The sequence below is a fragment of the Cherax quadricarinatus genome, chromosome 76 (assembly GCF_038502225.1).
Source record: "Cherax quadricarinatus isolate ZL_2023a chromosome 76, ASM3850222v1, whole genome shotgun sequence".
Lineage (NCBI taxonomy): Eukaryota > Metazoa > Arthropoda > Malacostraca > Decapoda > Parastacidae > Cherax > Cherax quadricarinatus.
Window position 1 is genome coordinate 16,182,546 of NC_091367.1, and position 19,797 is coordinate 16,202,342.

Below are 19,797 nucleotides of genomic sequence, written 5' to 3' on the forward strand. Positions count from 1 at the left end.
ACACACACACACACACACACAACCTCTCTCACACACACACACCTTTCTCTCGCCACACACACACACACCTTTCTCTCACCACACACACACTGGCGGGGCCAGGAGCTAATACTCGACCCCTGCAACCACAAATAGGTGAGTACACACAGAGGAACGTGGGCACGAACCTTCGTACGTAAGCACCTTTAATCCTCAATTTTTATGTACTATAAAATACAAGTATGATAACTTTCCACACGTAGAGGTGATTTATATCACGAATATTTTACCCTAATGGCTATTTGATGTAGCACGCTGTAATAAATATTTGCCTGCATGATGCATGCGTGTCCTCTGGACACACTGCATGTGTCTCCTCTGTACACACTGCATGTGTGTCCTCTGGACACACTGTCTGCATGTGTGTCCTCTGTACATACTGCATGTGTGTCCTCTGTACACACTGTCTGCATGTGTGTCCTCTGTACACACTGCATGTGTGTCCTCTGTACACACTGTCTGCATGTGTGTCCTCTGTACACACTGTCTGCATGTGTGTCCTCTGTACACACTGTCTGCATGTGTGTCCTCTGTACACACTGTCTGCATGTGTGTCCTCTGTACACACTGTCTGCATGTGTGTCCTCTGTACACACTGTCTGCATGTGTGTCCTCTGTACACACTGCATGTGTGTCCTCTGTACACACTGTCTGCATGTGTGTCCTCTGTACACACTGCATGTGTGTCCTCTTTACACACTGCATGATTCATGTGTCCCCTGGACACACTGCATGATTCATGTGTGTCCCCTGGACACACTGCATGATTCATGTGTGTCCCCTGGACACACTGCATGATTCATGTGTGTCCCCTGGACACACTGCATGATTCACGTGTGTCCCCTGGACACACTGCATGATTCACGTGTGTCCCCTGGACACACTGCATGATTCATGTGTGTCCCCTGGACACACTGCATGATTCATGTGTGTCCCCTGGACACACTGCATGATTCATGTGTGTCCCCTGGACACACTGCATGATTCATGTGTCCCCTGGACACACTGCATGATTCATGTGTGTCCGCTGGACACACTGCATGATTCATGTGTGTCCCCTGGACACACTGCATGATTCACGTGTGTCCCCTGGACACACTGCATGATTCACGTGTGTCCCCTGGACACACTGCATGATTCATGTGTGTCCCCTGGACACACTGCATGATTCATGTGTGTCCCCTGGACACACTGCATGATTCATGTGTGTCCCCTGGACACACTGCATGATTCATGTGTGTCCCCTGGACACACTGCATGATTCATGTGTGTCCCTTGGACACACTGCATGATTCATGTGTCTCCTGGACACACTGCATGATTCATGTGTGTCCCCTGGACACACTGCATGCTTCACGTGTGTCCCCTGGACACACTGCATGACTTACGTCATTCCTGGCCACTCTATACTCACATTTCACTCTCTGCAATGGTAACATTGTTATCAGTGTTACCAAACCCCAGCCTGGTAAGCCATGGGATCATGTATAAATACTCCCAATTGTAGGGTCATAGTTACATGCAAGCACACACGTACACAAAAATCAATAAGAAAAATATATACAATAGCAAGAGTCATAATCGAACATACGCAGAGCTCAGTCAGAAACACACAATCACTCACGATATTACCAACAAGCCCACAGTCAAACACACACTCAGAGGCTCATAGTCAAACACAGTCAAACACACACTCACAGGATCATAGTCACAGTCAAACACACACTCACAGGATCATAGTCAAACACAGTCAAACACACACTCACAGGATCATAGTCAAACAGTCAAACACACACTCACAGGCTCATAGTCAGTCACACACACTCACAGGCTCATAATCAAACAGTCAAACACACACTCACAGGCTCATAATCAAACAGTCAAACACACACTCACTGGATCATAGTCAAACATAGTCAAACACACACTCACAGGCTCATAGTCAAACACAGTCAAACACACACAGGATCATAGTCAAACACAGTCAAACACACACTCACAGGCTCATAGTCAAATACACAGTCAAACACATATTCACAGGCTCATAGTCAAATACAGTCAAACACACACTCACAGGCTCATAGTCAAAGATAGTCAAACACACACTCACAGGCTCATAGTCAAACATACTCAAACACACACTCACAGACTCATAGTCAAACATAGTCAAACACACACTCACAGGCTCATAGTCAAACACAGTCAAACACACACTCACAGGCTCATAGTCAAACACAGTCAAACACACACTCACAGGCTCATAGTCAAACACAGTCAAACACACACACACATGCTCAGTCAAACACACAGTCAAACACACATTCACAGGCTCATAGTCAAAACACACAGTCAAACACTCAGACTCAGTCAAACACAGTCAAACACACACACACAGGCTCATAGTTAAAAGAAAACAAAGTCACACACACATTCGCAGGCTCATAGTCAAACACACACTCACAGGCTCATAGTCACACATACACTCACAGGCTCATAGTCAAACACAGTCAAAGACTCACAAGATCAGTCAAAACACAGTCAAACACACACACTCACAGGCTCATAGTCAAAACGCGCAAACACACACTCACAGGCTCATAGTCAAAACACAGTCAAGCACACACTCACAGGCTCTTAATCAAACAGTCAAACATACACTCACTGGATCATAGTCAAACACAGTCAAACACACACAGGCTCATAGTCAAACACAGTCAAACACACACAGGCTCATAGTCAAACACAGTCAAACACACACACACAGGCTCATAGGCAAACACACAATCAAACACACATTCACAGGCTCATAGTCAAAACACACAGTCAAACACTCACAGACTCAGTCAAACACAGTCAAACACACACACACAGGCTCATAGTTAAAAGAAAACAAAGTCACACACACACATTCGCAGGCTCATAGTCAAACACACACTCACAGGCTCATAGTCAAACACACACTCACAGGCTCATAGGCAAACACACAGTCAAACACACATTCACAGGCTCATAGTCAAAACACAGTCAAACACTCACAGACTCAGTCAAACACAGTCAAACACACACACACAGGCTCATAGTTAAAAGAAAACAAAGTCACACACACATTCGCAGGCTCATAGTCAAACACACACTCACAGGCTCATAGTCAAACACACACTCACAGGCTCATAGTCACACATACACTCACAGGCTCATAGTCAAACACACACTCACAGGCTCATAGTCACACATACACTCACAGGCTCATAGTCAAACACAGTCAAAGACTCACAAGATCAGTCAAAACACAGTCAAACACACACACTCACAGGCTCATAGTCAAAACGCGCAAACACACACTCACAGGCTCATAGTCAAAACACAGTCAAGCACACACTCACAGGCTTATAATCAAACACAGTCAAACACACACAGGCTCATAGTCATACACAAACACACACACAAGCTCAGTCAAACACACACACACACACACACACACAGGCTCATCGTCAAACACACACACACAATCACAGAATCACAGTCAAACACACACAATCACCCACACGATCAAGGTTACACACTATCACTCGCAGGATCAAGGTTACACACTATCACTCGCAGGATCAAGGTTAAACATAGTCATTCACAAAATTATTGCCAAACGCACGCACACTCACAGGATTGCAGACACACTCAGAAAATGAGTCCCCCCTTCCCCCCCCCCCTACACTCACCCTGTCGTAGAGTGCGAAGACCCTCTCGATGTCCTCTTTCGTCAGCTTAGACGCTCCCTGTAGCAACAAAGATCCATGTTTAATAAATAACATGAGCATTCCATTGTGCTGGTACAGTGTTGAAAATTCCTGTGTGATTAGTTATGGAAGTTTGACATTACTGACGAACTCACTGGTTATTACTTTACCTCAAATGATATTGTTATAAGAGAACTGGTCTCTGCGCTCTCTCTCTCTCTCTCTCTCTCTCTCTCTCTCTCTCTCTCTCTCTCTCTCTTTCCCTGCTCTCTCTCTCCCTGCTCTCTCTCCCCCTGTTTTTTTTTTACAAAGGGTTTGACAAGGTTAGGTTAAGGATCCCTAGCTTTACTGGCAAGCTATTTACAAGTTAAGGATTCCTAATCTTATTGACAATTTAAGAGCTGTTACCTACATCAGTTCATTTGAAAGCATTTTTATTGTTATGAAACATACAAGTAGGGAACACAGGATGAAGTTAGAGCCATCTGTGGGCCAGCATTTTCGCCTGATCAACTGACTTTATCTCGTTGACATCATAATGTTTGTACGGATGTGTTCCATGCTCGAGTCATCCTGGGTATATATGATCTCAGATGGAGTGATGTTCTGTAGAAAGGTACAGCCAGAGTGAAGTTGCTGCTTTCTGCTCGTCTTGTGGTATAGAAACTTGCTTCACGCTGTCCTCGAAGTGGATCCAAGTGTGGTACTTTTACAATATTGGCCTTGTGCATAACAGTAGGGCCACCCACATCCCTCCTATGTTGAAGGCTCTGCTGAAATGACAGATCTATCCAGGATGGGTCCAGGTGAGAGATGAGACGTCTTACTTTGTTCTCTACTCTATCAAGCAGTCGCAGATTAGGGGATGGGGCGTGGGCAGGCAAACCATGAAAGTGGAGCATACTCAAGGTGTGAGCGTACTTGTGCCTCGTACAAAATCTTGCAACCCCTACTGTCAAGCATATGCGAGATACGGCGATGTGCTGTAAGCTTCCTGGCTGCCTTGTTTGCAAGATTTACAACGTGGATTTTCATGGTCAGTTTGGAGTCAGATTTCACCCCAAGGATATCAACTTCTTCCCCAGGGGCCAACACCCTCCCATTCATCCATACTACTACACCGGCATTACCATCTTGATGCCTAGAGACCATCATTTGTGTTTTCTCAGGTGCAAATGTTACTTGCCATCTATTTCCCCAAGCTGATATAGCTCTTAGCTGGTGATTGATGGAGATTAGAGCAGCTGGCATTTCTTCTCTCTCTCTCTCTCTCTCTCTCTCTCTCTCTCTCTCTCTCTCTCTCTCTCTCCCTCTCTCTCCCTTTCCTCCAGCTCGCTCTTTCTTTCCCCCAACTCATTCTCTCCTTCTTTCCTCCAGCTCGCTCTCTCCCCCTTTTTCCCCAGCTCTCGCTCTCCCTCTCTTTCCCCCTGCTCGTTCTTTCTCTTTCCCCGCCTCCTTCTCTTTCCCCCTGCTCGCTCTCTCTCTTTCCCCCTGCTTGCTCTCTCCCCCCCTGCTCACTCGCTCTCTTTCCCCCTGTTCGTTCTCTCTCTTTCCCCCTGTTCGTTCTCTCTCCCCCTGTTCGTTCTCTCTCCCCCTGTTCGTTCTCTCTTTCCCCCTGTTCGCTCTCTCTCTTTCCCCCTGTTCGCTCTCTCTCTTTCCCCCTGTTCGCTCTCTCTCTTTCCCCTTGTTTGCTCTCTCTTTTTCCCCCTGTTCGCTCTCCCCCTGCTCGCTCTCTCTCTTTCCTCTGTTCGCTCTTTCCCCCCTGCTCGCTCTCTTTCCCCCCTGCTCGCTCTCTTTCCCTCTGCTCTCTCTCTCTCCCCTGCTCTCTTTCTCCTCTCTCTCTTTCACCTCTCTCTTTCTTTCTCCTCCTTCTCTTTCTCCTCTCTCTCTCTGGGCTCACTTCAGGAAACCAGGTGCATTAATTAAGTGGCTTATTTACGGTATTCTCGGGATCTCTAAAGGACGTCGTCCCGTAGCACAAACAGCAGACACAATGGTACGTTCTCTTGATCAGTACTAGAATGTGCATTCATCAAGTATGGTAATGATAACCAGTGCTATGTGGAAGGTCGAATACCTTGACTAAACCTTCAAGGAAAACACTCATATCGCCTACACTCGGTAAGGAAAAACTGTCTTGTCTGTTAGAGGAAAATCCCGTTATCAGGAGAATAAATAACTAAAAGGCACAATACCATTTACAAAGTCACACTGACTTTGTAAATGGTGCAAGTCGGACAGAAATGTCGTCGTTAGCTCCTCTCTCCCATGTGCGGGTTATTTGTGTACTGTTATCAGGAGTATGGGATGGCAGGTGCTTTTATAGGATTTAATTCATGATTTGATTCGTGTATAAACTAATCACGTCATCAGACACAGTAGTACACCTCTGTTCTAGACATAAATGTACAGCGAAAGCTTAATGTGCAATGAGATAAAACAGTTGGGTCAAAATTGATGCTGCTGATACAACTAACTATTGTTAGCTCTGGCTGAATGACTGCGAAATGTGGCTCGGTATGTACAAGGACACAGTATTCTGCTTATTCCTATATACTCAGTGGCCACTTTATTGGGTACACCCTTCTAGTACTGGGTATGGCCTCCCTTTGCCTCCAGAACAGCTTGAATTCTTCGAGGCATGGATTCAACATGGTGCTGGAAACATTTCTAAGAGATCTTTATGCTGCAGTTGCTACAGATTTGTCGGCTTCACTTTCATGCTGCGAATCTCCCATTCCACCACATCCTAAAGGTTTACACCAAATTCTAAACCTGTCGTTTGCATATCGCAACAGAAATCGGGACTCGTCAGACAAGGCTACGTTATTCCGATCTTCAGCTGACCTGGTTAGGTGAGCTTGTACCCACTGTAGCCTCAGTTTCCTGTTCTGACAGAAGCTGAAGCCAGTGTGATATGCTGCTAAAATCCATCCACTTCAGGTTCCGACATGTTGTGCTTTCAGAGATGCTCTTCTGCATACCACTGTTTTAACACATGACTATTTGAGCTGTCACGCAATTTTCTTTCGACTCCAGAGAGCGTAGTGCGCGAAAATCCCAGATCAACAGTTTTTGACATGACTCGAGATATTTGAACCACCTCGTCTCGCACCAACAATCATTCCACAGTCAAAATTGTTTGGGTAACATTTCTTTTCCATTCTGATGTTCGGTCTGATCACCTGAACGTCTTGGCCATGTCTGCATGCTTTTAGGCAGGCTACTCTGTCTCCTCAGCTCTCTGATCGTTTAAACTATGTTGGGTAGCTTTAAAACAAAAGCTAAATTAACATACGAGTGAGAAGTTGGATTTCAGTAGGATCTGCCTAGACTGGGCCAGTAGGCCTACTGTATTGTTCCCGTTGTTTTATGTTACTCAAGTATAAATTTTCATCACTTCCCTCCTCCCCCCTCGAATTTTGAATAGTACACTAGGTTTACAAGTTACAGTACTTGTATTCTAAGCGTCTCCTTGCCTTCTGAAGTAGTGGACTTGGTCGGCTGATGCAGAAAACAGCCAGACGCTAAGAATACTAGTATTGTAACATATAGTATTACTGTAGTAGTCTACTTAAAAGTCAAGGGAAAAAATGGGTGTAAGTAATAACTAACACGTTAGGTAAAGGGACACATGTGCAACTAATGCCATATTTTATTGCGGCAACGTTTGGATCACCAGGAGCTTTGCCAGGCCGTTATGTTCCTAAATTTTAAATAAAAACTACGTTGCCAAAATAAAATGTCACGATAGTTGCACTTGTGTTCTTTTACTTTATATATTGTCGGTAATTCTACCAACTTTATTACAAAAACTACTTACACTTTTAACGCTGGTAAATTCTGCTTAGAGAAAATTTTTGATACATTGTCGTCTGTCTTGGTTCCAAATTGTTTTATTTTAAGAATAAAATTGGGAAAACTGAAATATTGATTTTCTTGCCATAATTTCAAAGTGCTTCACTCATTTGGTTTCACCTTTCAACGTTGATAATTTGACGATACGAAATCTGAGAGAGTGCCAACTTAACGCGCTGATGCATTTTAGAACATGTCTCTCAGAAACCACAAGATAGTGACTGGAAAATTAGACACTTGTAATACATCTGGGTATTTTACTGGTATGCACCCAGATGTTGCACATGTCTTAATTTTTCATCTTGTCGGTACTGTATTCCACTGATATACAGTTTGTCAGATACAGCAACATCATGGAATCTTGGTACACAGTACATTACCACAACCTGCTTAACCTGGCCCAACTCTGGCATGACCTACTTCCACTGGGTAACACTGCAAGTGGAAGTACCTTCGTCTGCTGCACCTCCCTCTTCTGATACTAGTATAAGTGTCAATCTTCGTTCCCGTGCTCAGATTCTTCAAGACTGTGGTACTCGTCACCTGCTGCTAGGCTGAGGGACTGATTACCTCGTCTTCCACGGTCTTGTATATATTTCTTTCACTTTTCAAACTGTATCCATGTATTGTACTGATAAAGCCACTAGATGGCTGAACGTCTACAAAATTCCCAGATGTTGGACATGTTTAATTCTTCCATCATGTCGATATTGTATTCCACTGATAAGCAAGAAAGACTGAGTCTTCAATTAGGCTTCAAAACTGGCGTTTCCTAGTGGAAGGTTTAAATCAGTTTTGCGCTGTGCATGTCATAAGTTGCCATATTGAAATTGGGATGTTAAGTGTCCATGTGATAATTTGTAATTGCCTCTTCTGATTCCCGTCAAGTCTTTTGAGTTATTCTTTAAATACATTAGAAACTCCCGTCCCGTACAGGAGCTGGGGTTATGCAATACATGGATATCATTCACGGATCGGGCAGAAACCAAAATATATCTAGCAAATTATATCACGGGGAAGCTTTATACATGTAGGGAATGAGAGACAATTAGATGTGATTTAAGAAAGGGTGGGAGCTCTAATTATTTGAACGGGAAGTCCACTAGCGTCAAAGGGCGTAACTTTAAAAGGCAGTTTTGCATAAGAATAGTATGTAAAACTTTTCTGCGTTACTACATGTTATACATCCCTTTAAGAACTCGAAATAGTAAATCTGTGTATCCCCGGGGATAGGATTCATATAGATGGAATTATCAGATCCATATAGCCAGAGGAACTGGACCGGTTTGGCAGTATATAACACCCCCTCAACAGTCTGGCAGTATATAACACCCCCTCAACAGTCTGGCAGTATGTAACACCCCCTCAACAGTCTGGCAGTATATAACACCCCCTCAACAGTCTGGCAGTATATAACACCCCCTCAACAGTCTGGCAGTATATAACACCCCCTCAACAGTCTGGCAGTATATAACACCCCCTCAACAGTCTAGCAGTATATAACACCCCCTCAACAGTCTGGCAGTATATAACACCCCCTCAACAGTTCTTCCCCATCAATTCCCAACAAAAGTGATTTGTTGTGGGTCATTGAGCCACGATATTTGCATTTAAATGAAATATTTAATTGCGTTAGTAACCTGAAAATGACAAAATTAAAAAAAATATTATAATGCCCTCGAGTCTCATTCTTGATGCAACAGTCAAAACATAATATTGTTTGGAAAACAGTCAGTTGTTTACACAAGTCAACTTCAAGTAAGAATATTTTACCACGGTTCCCCGTGGCCTGGTGGCAAAAGCTCTCGTTTCACACGCTGAGGGTCCAGGTTCGATTCCCGGCAAAGGGGTGGAACCAGACGTGTTTCTTTAGACCGGTTGTCAATGTTCACCCATCAGTAAAATGGGTACCTGGGAGTTAGTCAACTGGTGTGGGTCGCATCCTGGGACAAAACTGACCTAATTTACCCGAAATGCTCAGCATAACAAGCGGCTTTCTATATAGTAATATGTTATTGATGTCAGCTATGGTCTGTATACCTTGTACATGTACTTGTAGTAAATATATTATTATTATTATTATTATTATTATTACAGACGCTCGTGCTCCTGAGCGCCAGATCGTCAGACAGGAGGAGAGTTATTGCAAGGGAGAAGTATAACGAAACGTTGAAACTGGCTTGGTGAAAATGATCCTTAGAAGATTTGCAATGATCCTTGGTAGCTTTATAATGATCCTTGGTAGCTTTATAATGATCCTTGGTAGCTTTATAATGATCCTTGGTAGCTTTATAATGATCCTTGGTAGCTTTATAATGATCCTTGGTAGCTTTATAATGATCCTTGGTAGCTTTATAAGGATCCTTAGAAGATTTGCAATGATCCTTGGTAGCTTTATAATGATCCTTGGTAGCTTTATAATGATCCTTAGAAGACTTGCAATGATCCTTGGTAGCTTTATAATGATCCTTGGTAGCTTTATAATGATCCTTGGTAGCTTTATAAGGATCCTTAGAAGATTTGCAATGATCCTTGGTAGCTTTATAATGATCCTTGGTAGCTTTATAATGATCCTTAAAAGATTTACAATGATGCTTGGTAGCTTTATAATGATCCTTGGTAGCTTTATAATGATCCTTAGAAGATTTACAATGATCCTTGGTAGCTTTATAATGATCCTTGGTAGCTTTATAATGATACTTGGTAGCTTTATAATGATCCTTGGTAGCTTCATAATGATCCTTAGAAGATTTACAATGATCCTTGGTAGCTTTATAATGATCCTTGGTAGCTTTATAATGATCCTTGGTAGCTTTATAATAATCCTTGGTAGCTTTATAATGATCCTTAGAAGATTTACAATGATCCTTGGTAGCTTTATAATGATCCTTGGTAGCTTTATAATGATCTTTGGTAGCTTTATAATGATCCTTGGTAGCTTTATAATGATCCTTAGTAGCTTTATAATAATCCTTGGTAGCTTTATAATGATCCTTAGAAGATTTACAATGATCCTTGGTAGCTTTATAATGATCCTTGGTAGCTTTATAATGATCCTTGGTAGCTTTATAATGATCCTTGGTAGCTTTATAATGATCCTTAGAAGATTTACAATGATCCTTGGTAGCTTTATAATGATCCTTGGTAGCTTTATAATGATCCTTGGTAGCTTTATAATAATCCTTGGTAGCTTTATAATGATCCTTGGTAGCTTTATAATGATCTTTGGTAGCTTTATAATGATCCTTGGTAGCTTTATAATGATCCTTGGTAGCTTTATAATGATCCTTGGTAGCTTTATAATAATCCTTGGTAGCTTTATAATAATCCTTGGTAGCTTTATAATGATCCTTGGTAGCTTTATAATGATCCTTGGTAGCTTTATAATGATCTTTGGTAGCTTTATAATGATCCTTGGTAGCTTTATAATGATCCTTGGTAGCTTTATAATGATCCTTGGTAGCTTTATAATGATCTTTGGTAGCTTTATAATGATCCTTGGTACCTTTATAATAATCCTTGGTAGCTTTATAATGATCCTTGGTAGCTTTATAATGATCCTTGGTAGCTTTATAATGATCCTTGGTAGCTTTATAATGATCTTTGGTAGCTTTATAATGATCCTTGGTACCTTTATAATAATCCTTGGTAGCTTTATATTGATCCTTGGTAACTTTATAGTGATCATTTGTAGCTTTACATTGATCCTTGGTAGCTTTATAATGATCCTTGGTAGCTTTATAATGATCTTTGGTAGCTTTATAATGAATCCTTGGTACCTTTATAATGATCCTTGGTACCTTTAAAATTAACTTTGGTAACTTTATAATGAATGTTTGTAGCTTTATAATGATCCTTTGTAGCTTTATAATGATCCTTGGTAACTTTATAATGATCTTTAGTAGTTTTATAATGAGCCTTATTAGTTTTATAGTGTTCCACTGTAGCTTTATAATGAACCTTGGTAGATTTATGATCCTTTGTAGATTTTAATGATCCTTGGTAGCTTTATAATGATCCTTGGTAGCTTTATAATGGTCATTTGGAGCATTATAATTATCCTTGGTAGCTTTATAATGATCATTTGGAGCATAATTATCCTTAGTAGCTATATTATGATCCTTGGTAACTTTATAATGATCACTAGCAGTTGTAGAATGATCCTTGGTAGCTTTATAGTGATCCTTGGTAGCTTTATAATGATCCTTGGTAGCTTTATAATGATCCTTGGTAGCTTTATAATGAGCCTTTGTAGTTTATAATTATGCTTTATAGATTGCTTTATAACGAGTCTTTGTAGATTTATAATGATCCTTAGTAGCTTTATAATCATTTGTAGCATAATTATCGTTGGTACCATTTTAATGACCCTTGGTAGACCATAATGATTATTGACAGCTTTATAATGAACCTGTGTAGTATCTCTGTAATGAGTCTTGGTTGCTCTATAATGAATCTTGGTAGCTCTATAATGAGTCTTGGTTGCTCTATAATGAGTTTTGGTATCTCTATAATGACTCTTGGTAGCTCTATGAGGACTCTTGGTTTATTGATGGGATTTTACAACCCGATTTGTGACTACGTTAAACAACCATAGTGACATCACGCATCCCTGTCTAAGGCCTACTTTTACCGGGAAATAATCTCCCTCTCTCCTTCATACACAAACCCGAGCCTCATCATCCTCATAAAAACTCTTAATTGCTTTCAGTAACGTAACACCTATTCCACTCACTTTCAACATCTGAGACATTGCTCCCCTCTCCACCCTGTCAGATGACTTTTCAAAATCGATAAATGCAACGTAAATTTCCTTGCCATTATTTAAATATTTTTCGTAAAGTAAAAGGACACAAGTGCAACTAATGTGACATTTATTGTAGCAACGTTTCGCTCTCCAGGAGCTTTATCAAGCTCCTGGAGAGCGAAACGTTGCTACAATAAATGTCACATTAGTTGCACTTGTGTCCTTTTACTTTACATATTGTCGGTAATTCTACCAACTTTATTACAATAAATATTTTTCATTTATATGCTTCAGTGTAAACACTTGGTTTACACTGAAGCATATAAGTGAAAAATATTTAGATAAAGCCTCCTTGCTCATCTGCGATCTGCTGTCCTTTTTACCCTTAACTACGTCAATAATAACTCTGCAATACACTGTACCTGATATACTCAACAGGCTTATTTCCCGATAATATTTACATTCCTTTTAACTCGTTCCTCTATACAAAGGAACTATGCATGATCAGCCAGTCTCTAGGTACCTTCCCCCTTTTATACATTTACTGAATAACTTCACCAACCGCTCCAGTGCTGTATTCCCACCTGCTTTTAACATCTCTGTCTTCATCTTATCAATCCCAGCTCCTTTACTTCCTGTCATTCTGCGCACAGCCTCACGCACTTTTCCCACATATCTGGCTCTTTCTCACTCCTAGACACTCCTATACCTCTCTGGCCAATAAATGATATCACTGCCTCACTCTCATTAACACTTAACAGCTCAAAGTTATTTTGTCCATCTTTCCAATACCTTATCCAGTAACTCCCTTCTTCTGTTTTTAACTGTTAAATCTTTATATTTTAGGTTTCCTCAACAATCTCATTTCAAAACTTGTTCTTATTCTCAACAAAATTTCTGATAAAACTTCACCCACTCTCTCATCTGCTCTCTTGTTACATTTCTTACCACTCTCTTAATCTCTTTTTCTCTCCATATACTCCATTCTTCTTAGGCTACTTCTGCTTTGTTAAAGCCTCTTGTATGCAAACTTTTTCTCCCTTACCACTCTTTATCTTGTTATTCCACCAATTGCTGCTGCTCTCTCACGCACCCTCCTGTATCCGCGAACATCTGCTACACACTTCAATCTTCATATCTCTTCAGCTTACTCTTTATTGCATATTCTCTCTCTAGCCCATTTTTCTCACGATGTCGTTACGTCTTATATAATAACTCGTGTACATATTTTTCCTATTATCTTTTTCCAAGCATCTCTCTATACAACATTTAAGTAATGACTCCCATTATCATTTACCTCTGGCACCCCGAACTTACCTACTGCATCCTCTACAACTGTTTCTCCTACAGCAGCATTTAGCTCCCCTACAACAGTTACTTTCTCACTTAGTTCAAAACTTCATGAACACTCATTTAGCATCTTTCTCCACTCCTCTCTTCTCTAGGTGCATAACACATTTCTCGCATTCGACCTTCATTTTAAACCACATAATCTTTTAAATTGTACATTTATATTCCCTCTTTTCTTTCCATTACTGATCACTTAACTCTGACACACCTGACCTAATAGCAGTTTTCTTCCTGCTGAAAATTTCGTACCCCCCTTCAGCTTTATTTCTCTATGGGCTTAGAAAACCAGCTTCAAATATTAAATATAATAGTGTTCTCTAGTCCTAAAATCTTTCATGCTTGTCATCGGGCGAAATTATTCTCATTAATCACTGATCACGAGTGTTCCCGTGCGTGACGTAGCATGTAATGGAAAATATCTCTCGCTTCATCATTATAGGGAATCGATGGGGAAGTTAATAGTCATTGTATACATGCATCACTCGGGTGGCTTTGTCCTAACAATTTCTCTCTGCGATTGGCTCGTGTCTAGACCCACAGACAATTCGTATTGCGGTAGCTGTTTCCCTTGCTATTCCTATTCACGCTGAGTACAAATGTATTAATGCTAAATTTTAGTTGATTAGTATGTTCTAAATGGTCGTAACTGTTTAAATTCCAAAAGTTGGCAACTTAGCAACAATTAAATCAACGAGATCATCAAAAGAAGCCTAGTTAAAAATCCTGTTATCAGCCGAGAGGGAACCTCTGTCTTTACCACCGAACACACTAGGTGCACCTGCCAGCCGTCCTCAAGGGATCATATATCACTTGAAAAATGGTAGACTGCTGTAGTAGGTCTGTACTTGTACATCTACCCATTTATCTTGCAAGATTCATGGACTGATTAAATAGCACCTTCTGATCTCCATTCCTCTTGTATAGGACTGATAAATTCACTGTGTGGTGAAACATAAGTCATATTTAACAACTTGTCTGTTCTCTGAACCATTTACCTACACTTTGCCAGAAATGCATGATCAATGCTTATAGCAAAACCGTCAGTGTTGTCCAGAGTGAGTAGGAGAACGACAACACACCGGGACACTTTCAGACACCACACCTGCCAGATTACATAAGAAGGGCTGATTTTGATTAATACCAGAAGTACTGATGAAGCAAATTCTTGGGTAGCTTTGGGGAAAGGTTGGTTTTGAGAAGAACTTGCTTTGCATGGGCCAGTAGGCCTGCCGCAGTGTTTTTCTATTCTTATGTTCTTAAGAATGGAGGAACTTTGCAACAAGCTTTCACAGTACTAGGGCTCGATACGCCGTAAGCCATTCGTGGCCTTATGTACTTCAAATAGAAGATCTGAGATATTAGATCCCCGTTGCTATTCGAAAAATATCTGGTTTTTAGACCAGTGAATAAGAGGTAAAAGGAAAATGTAGAAATGCTACTCAAACCAATGCTTAGAAAGTGACCTCCCGCCCTTGAAGGGAACTCGTCAATCTCTGAGCACGCGATCTTAACTCCAAAACCAGGCTATGGTAACTCTGTATCGGGCGATTCCTCCATTAAGCCGATAGAATCAGTTATATTGTTATTATTCGGGAATTTTAAATATAGATTAAAATACTTAATCATATCAACAGAAAAAAAAACAATTAGATTTCAATAAGAAAATCCAATGCAAATAAAAATTACTTACGGCCGTTTTGCTTGCTATAGTGAATCGAATTAAAAACACATGGTCAATGATACGTACATTTTGTGGTGTTGTTATCAAACTCAGTATTTGGTTTACTTATAATAAGAGCATTTTATGGTTTCTTTAACTAATGTAAACGAATAACTTCCTCGTGGGGCTATTTTTTAATCTTAAAAAATGAAAAAATGTAGACGTTTTGATAAATCGGAATACATCCTTTAAGAAATGGTTAGAGCATTCTACGTACTCATTAATAGCTATAAAATGTTCAAATTTATAAGTTTTCCTAGAGCATTCTGCTAGCTAATTATTTGCATTTATGTTGGCCTTGCAAGTAAGCAAAATCTTATCCTGAATAATTATTCGGACTTTCCACATACTGCGTCATGCTATACCAGCTACTAGAACATAATTATCACCATTCTCACTGCCTCATGCTATACCAGCTAGGAGGAGATTATAATAATCACCATTCTCACTGCCTCATGCTATACTAGCTAGGAGGAGAGCATAGTTATATCACCATTCTCACTGCCTCATGCTATACCAGCTAGGAGGAGATTATAATCACCATTCTCACTGCCTCATGCTATACTAGCTAAGAGGAGAGCATAGTTATATCACCATTCTCACTGTGTCATGCTATAGCAGCTAGGAAAAGAACATAATTATCACCATTCTCACTGCCTCATGCTATACCAGCTAGGAGGAGATTATAATAATCATTCTCACTGCCTCATGCTATACTAGCTAGGAGGAGAGCATAGTTATATCACCATTCTCGCTGCCTCATGCTATACCAGCTAGGAGGAGTGTGGAGAAATTTTCTCCAGGAGGAGGGTATCAGCCCCCTTCAGCCCTGAGGGGCCAAGCCCTCTCAGCCCTGAGGGGCCACTCAGAAGGGGCGAGCATCTTGTTTACTGCTAGAGTGAGTAATTGATCACAGATGCTATGCTACGTAGTCCAGTGACCTCTGCTCCTTGCAGTGGTGTTGCAAAGTGTATTTTTATAAGAGACAGTACATTCTTACTTTAGCAGGACAATTAAGGAAAATCCTGCTCCCACTTTATTACCATAGTAAAGATAGTGTACATTGTTGTCTATGATTAAGACAGCAACAAACAAACATTCTGCTTTGCTTCATCGAGGAGGTGACAAGGATGCAAGGTACTAGGTCAGCGTTTTTTTTTTTGTGCTGGGGGCAGTGACGGCATGGAGCGCTGTAGCGTCTGGCAGACTATCTTTGACTCTACTACGAGTAACACTGACGCCAGGATAACTAGCAAAGTACACTGATCTGTGCGTTAGTGTGGACAAAGTGTCTCACAAAACACAATAAACACAAGAGAAGTGTGATCAGCTTCTCTTGTGATGCATTGTGAACAATAAAGACAAATCTTGTGGAACATAGTGTACCAGTGTGCGTTTCCTAGACAATGGAAGACGTGGACATCCAAGGACACTTCAGCTTCTATCAAGTCACCGATATCTGTCGAAGGTGTTGAGAACACCATAGCTCACGTTACAAAGAGCAAGGTATGTTACGAATTTCTTGTAGATCGGGGGATTGCGCAATTCTTGAGTCACAAGGAGTTTGTAATCAAACTATAATTGGCAGTAAGGTGTGGACTTTTGAGTCCAAACAAGTAAGTATTTCGTCAGCCATCATCGAATGAAATATGCTGACATAACACCCCCTAGGGGTAATTTATACTTACAAATTGTATCTCTTGACAGCCCACTGTTGTGATGGTTTCGACAGCTTCTAGACCTCGTCTGCAGGGGCGGCTGTGTAGACGATTGCTGTCATTTATCAGCTAAGTGTTCATTATATATAGTTATAATTATATCTTAGCTGGTAAGGCCAAAATCTCAACAGAGTTTTGGTCGTGCTCGAACCGGATAAAGACCACACTGTGGTCCAAATATGTTGTACTACAGTGTACAAATAACCTATGAGCCAAGGTCCTTCGAAAAAAGCTGTAAAACTAGTGTTTTACAATATAAATCAGTATAAATGAGTCCCTCCAGATTCAATCACAGAGAATGGGCAGCCAAAAGAAAACGGGCGCTCACCCAGCGTTCACCCAACGAAAACGGGAGCTGGGTGACTCACCCAACAAGAAGACGGGGGATGGTATCCTGCACCTTCCATCAACTGCTCCAATCTGGAGAAATCGCTGATTAAGACAACACAAGTGATGATGTTTGTCTGAGTGTATATATATACACAGTGTTTATAATGTTTATAGACAGAAATTAAGAGACAAGATTGTGTTAAAGTTTGTTTCTTATAGATTTACCTGTTATATTAAAGGAACTTATATATAAAGTGTAAGCTTTCAAATATATATTAACAGTGAAATTTATATATGTGTAAGTAATATTCACATGTGATTACAGTTATACAGTGTCATTTATAGTGTATAGTGAATGAAGTGTATAATATCGTTATTTACGATTAATTATCCTGGCAGGCTGACACAGCAAAACTCTATAAGCCATAAACACCAGACACATGTACCCTGTACCCTTCATGGTCATTGACCCTGAGGTTAAGCTTAGTGGGTCAGTAGTGTCTGACTCGATTATTGCTGACTTAAGCATAACAAAAACTCAGCTGTCTATAGCAGTACAGTGTTTTATAAACACTCTAAGTGTGGTGCTAGAATTTTCAGTATACCATTAAAATGGCTTGTTTGAAAACTCAGTTTCAGTCTTTACAGACTAAGATTACACAATTAGAAAATCTAATTTCAGTCTGTCTAGGATTAACTCAAGATACAAACATAGATTTTGATGATCTTGACGTCAAGTTTGGATTATTTACACAGCGTCTGGAAATAATTAATTCAGACTATACACATTATGAAAATAAATTTCTTGAATCAGATCCATCTGAGGATGAAATTAAAAATGTTTTGGATACATTTAGTGATCAACAATTAAGGTGGACAGGAGTACAGGCTATCTGCCGCAAAACTCTGTCACAGAGACCTACTATAACTAGTGGGCAACCACCTGTTACACCTGTAACAACAACAAGTGTCCCATTACCAAGCTTACCTACATTGTCATTACCTATTTTCCAAGGTCATAATTATGAAGAATTCATTAGTGGTTTTCAATCCATAGTAAATTCACGAACTGACATAGATGAGATTGCTAAGTTCGATTATCTTAAATGTCTTGTGAAGGGAGAACCCTATGAACTGATTAAGTCATTTCCGGTGGTTAAAGGTAATTATCAAATAGCCTTACGTGTCTTAGCAGACAATTACTTCGATGATGACAAGGCTAGAGTTAGACATGAAGTCTTAATATCAAGCTTGAAGCCACCCAAACATTGTTATTCAGACTTACAGGCATTTAGAATTACATTAGACAATAGTCTCAGATCTCTAGGTGCTAAATATGACCTAAGGCAATGTGATTGGTTTATCAGTGGTATTGTACAAGATAAGTTGTCACCACAAACTATTGAACGATTAAATATTATGTTCAATAAATGCTATTTCACTTGTGAAGAAATTAGCAATGGTTTACAAACAATAGTTTCATGCATGCAAGCAACGAGACAAGATGAAAAATCCACAAATCCCGTGGATAATAAACCTTCAACTCAGTATAAAAAGAGTATAACTACTCCCACTAAACCACATAATGGGAAATCCCATATAGGCATTTATCAAGCTGTGAATACAATAGACAGTAAACAGACTGTCACACATAAACGTACTCCAAAATGTGTACTTTGTGATGGAACACATTGGGCACAGTATTGTATTCAATACACATCAATGGAGGCACGTAAACAACGTGTTCATAAGCTGAAAAGATGCATCAAGTGTTTAGGTGAACACAAGGGAGGAAAATGCTCACTGAAGAAGTGTTTTAAATGCAAGGGTATGCATCATTCAGCATTATGCCCAAATACTTTTGCTGAATAGCAGCAGACTTCCACAGAATCAGGAAGTCAACAAGCAACAGCATTAAATGTGAGAGATAAGTTTAAAGCAACTGCTCTCCCGATAGCTCGAGTTGAGTTATCTAATAAATTACACAAAACCAATGTGCTAACACTATTTGATCAAGGCTCACAAAGGTCCTTCATAAGAAGAACAGTGTTGCAGAAACTGAATAAACAACCCTATGCCAAAATACAGTTAGATATAGCTGGTTTTTTCCATAATTCTGGTAAACAGACATATGACCTAGCCAAAATCACTGTTGGTCTAGGAAACAGGAAAAAGACAGTAGAAGCTGTGGTAGTAGATGAATTGCCTAAGTCTGTGCAGATCCAGGGATTAAAAGAAACAGTTGCAGCACTGAAAGCAGCTAAGGTCAAGTTAGCCTGTCCTGACATACAGACGGACACA

At 40.4% G+C, this 19,797-nt stretch overlaps 1 protein-coding gene and 1 long non-coding RNA gene across 2 annotated transcripts in view; one reads left to right on the plus strand and one right to left on the minus strand.

The window, feature by feature from the left end:
* The window catches only part of LOC138854974 (uncharacterized), a 131,009-nt gene that overhangs the window by 87,818 nt on the left and 23,394 nt on the right, over positions 1–19,797 (plus strand). The gene's annotated exons all lie outside the window — the stretch shown is intronic.
* The window catches only part of Cbp53E (Calbindin 53E), a 182,706-nt gene that overhangs the window by 13,147 nt on the left and 149,762 nt on the right, over positions 1–19,797 (minus strand). Inside the window, exon 10 of the mRNA XM_070101331.1 lies at positions 3,756–3,812. Coding sequence (XP_069957432.1) covers positions 3,756–3,812 — 57 coding nt within the window. The remainder of the gene's footprint in view (positions 1–3,755; positions 3,813–19,797) is intronic.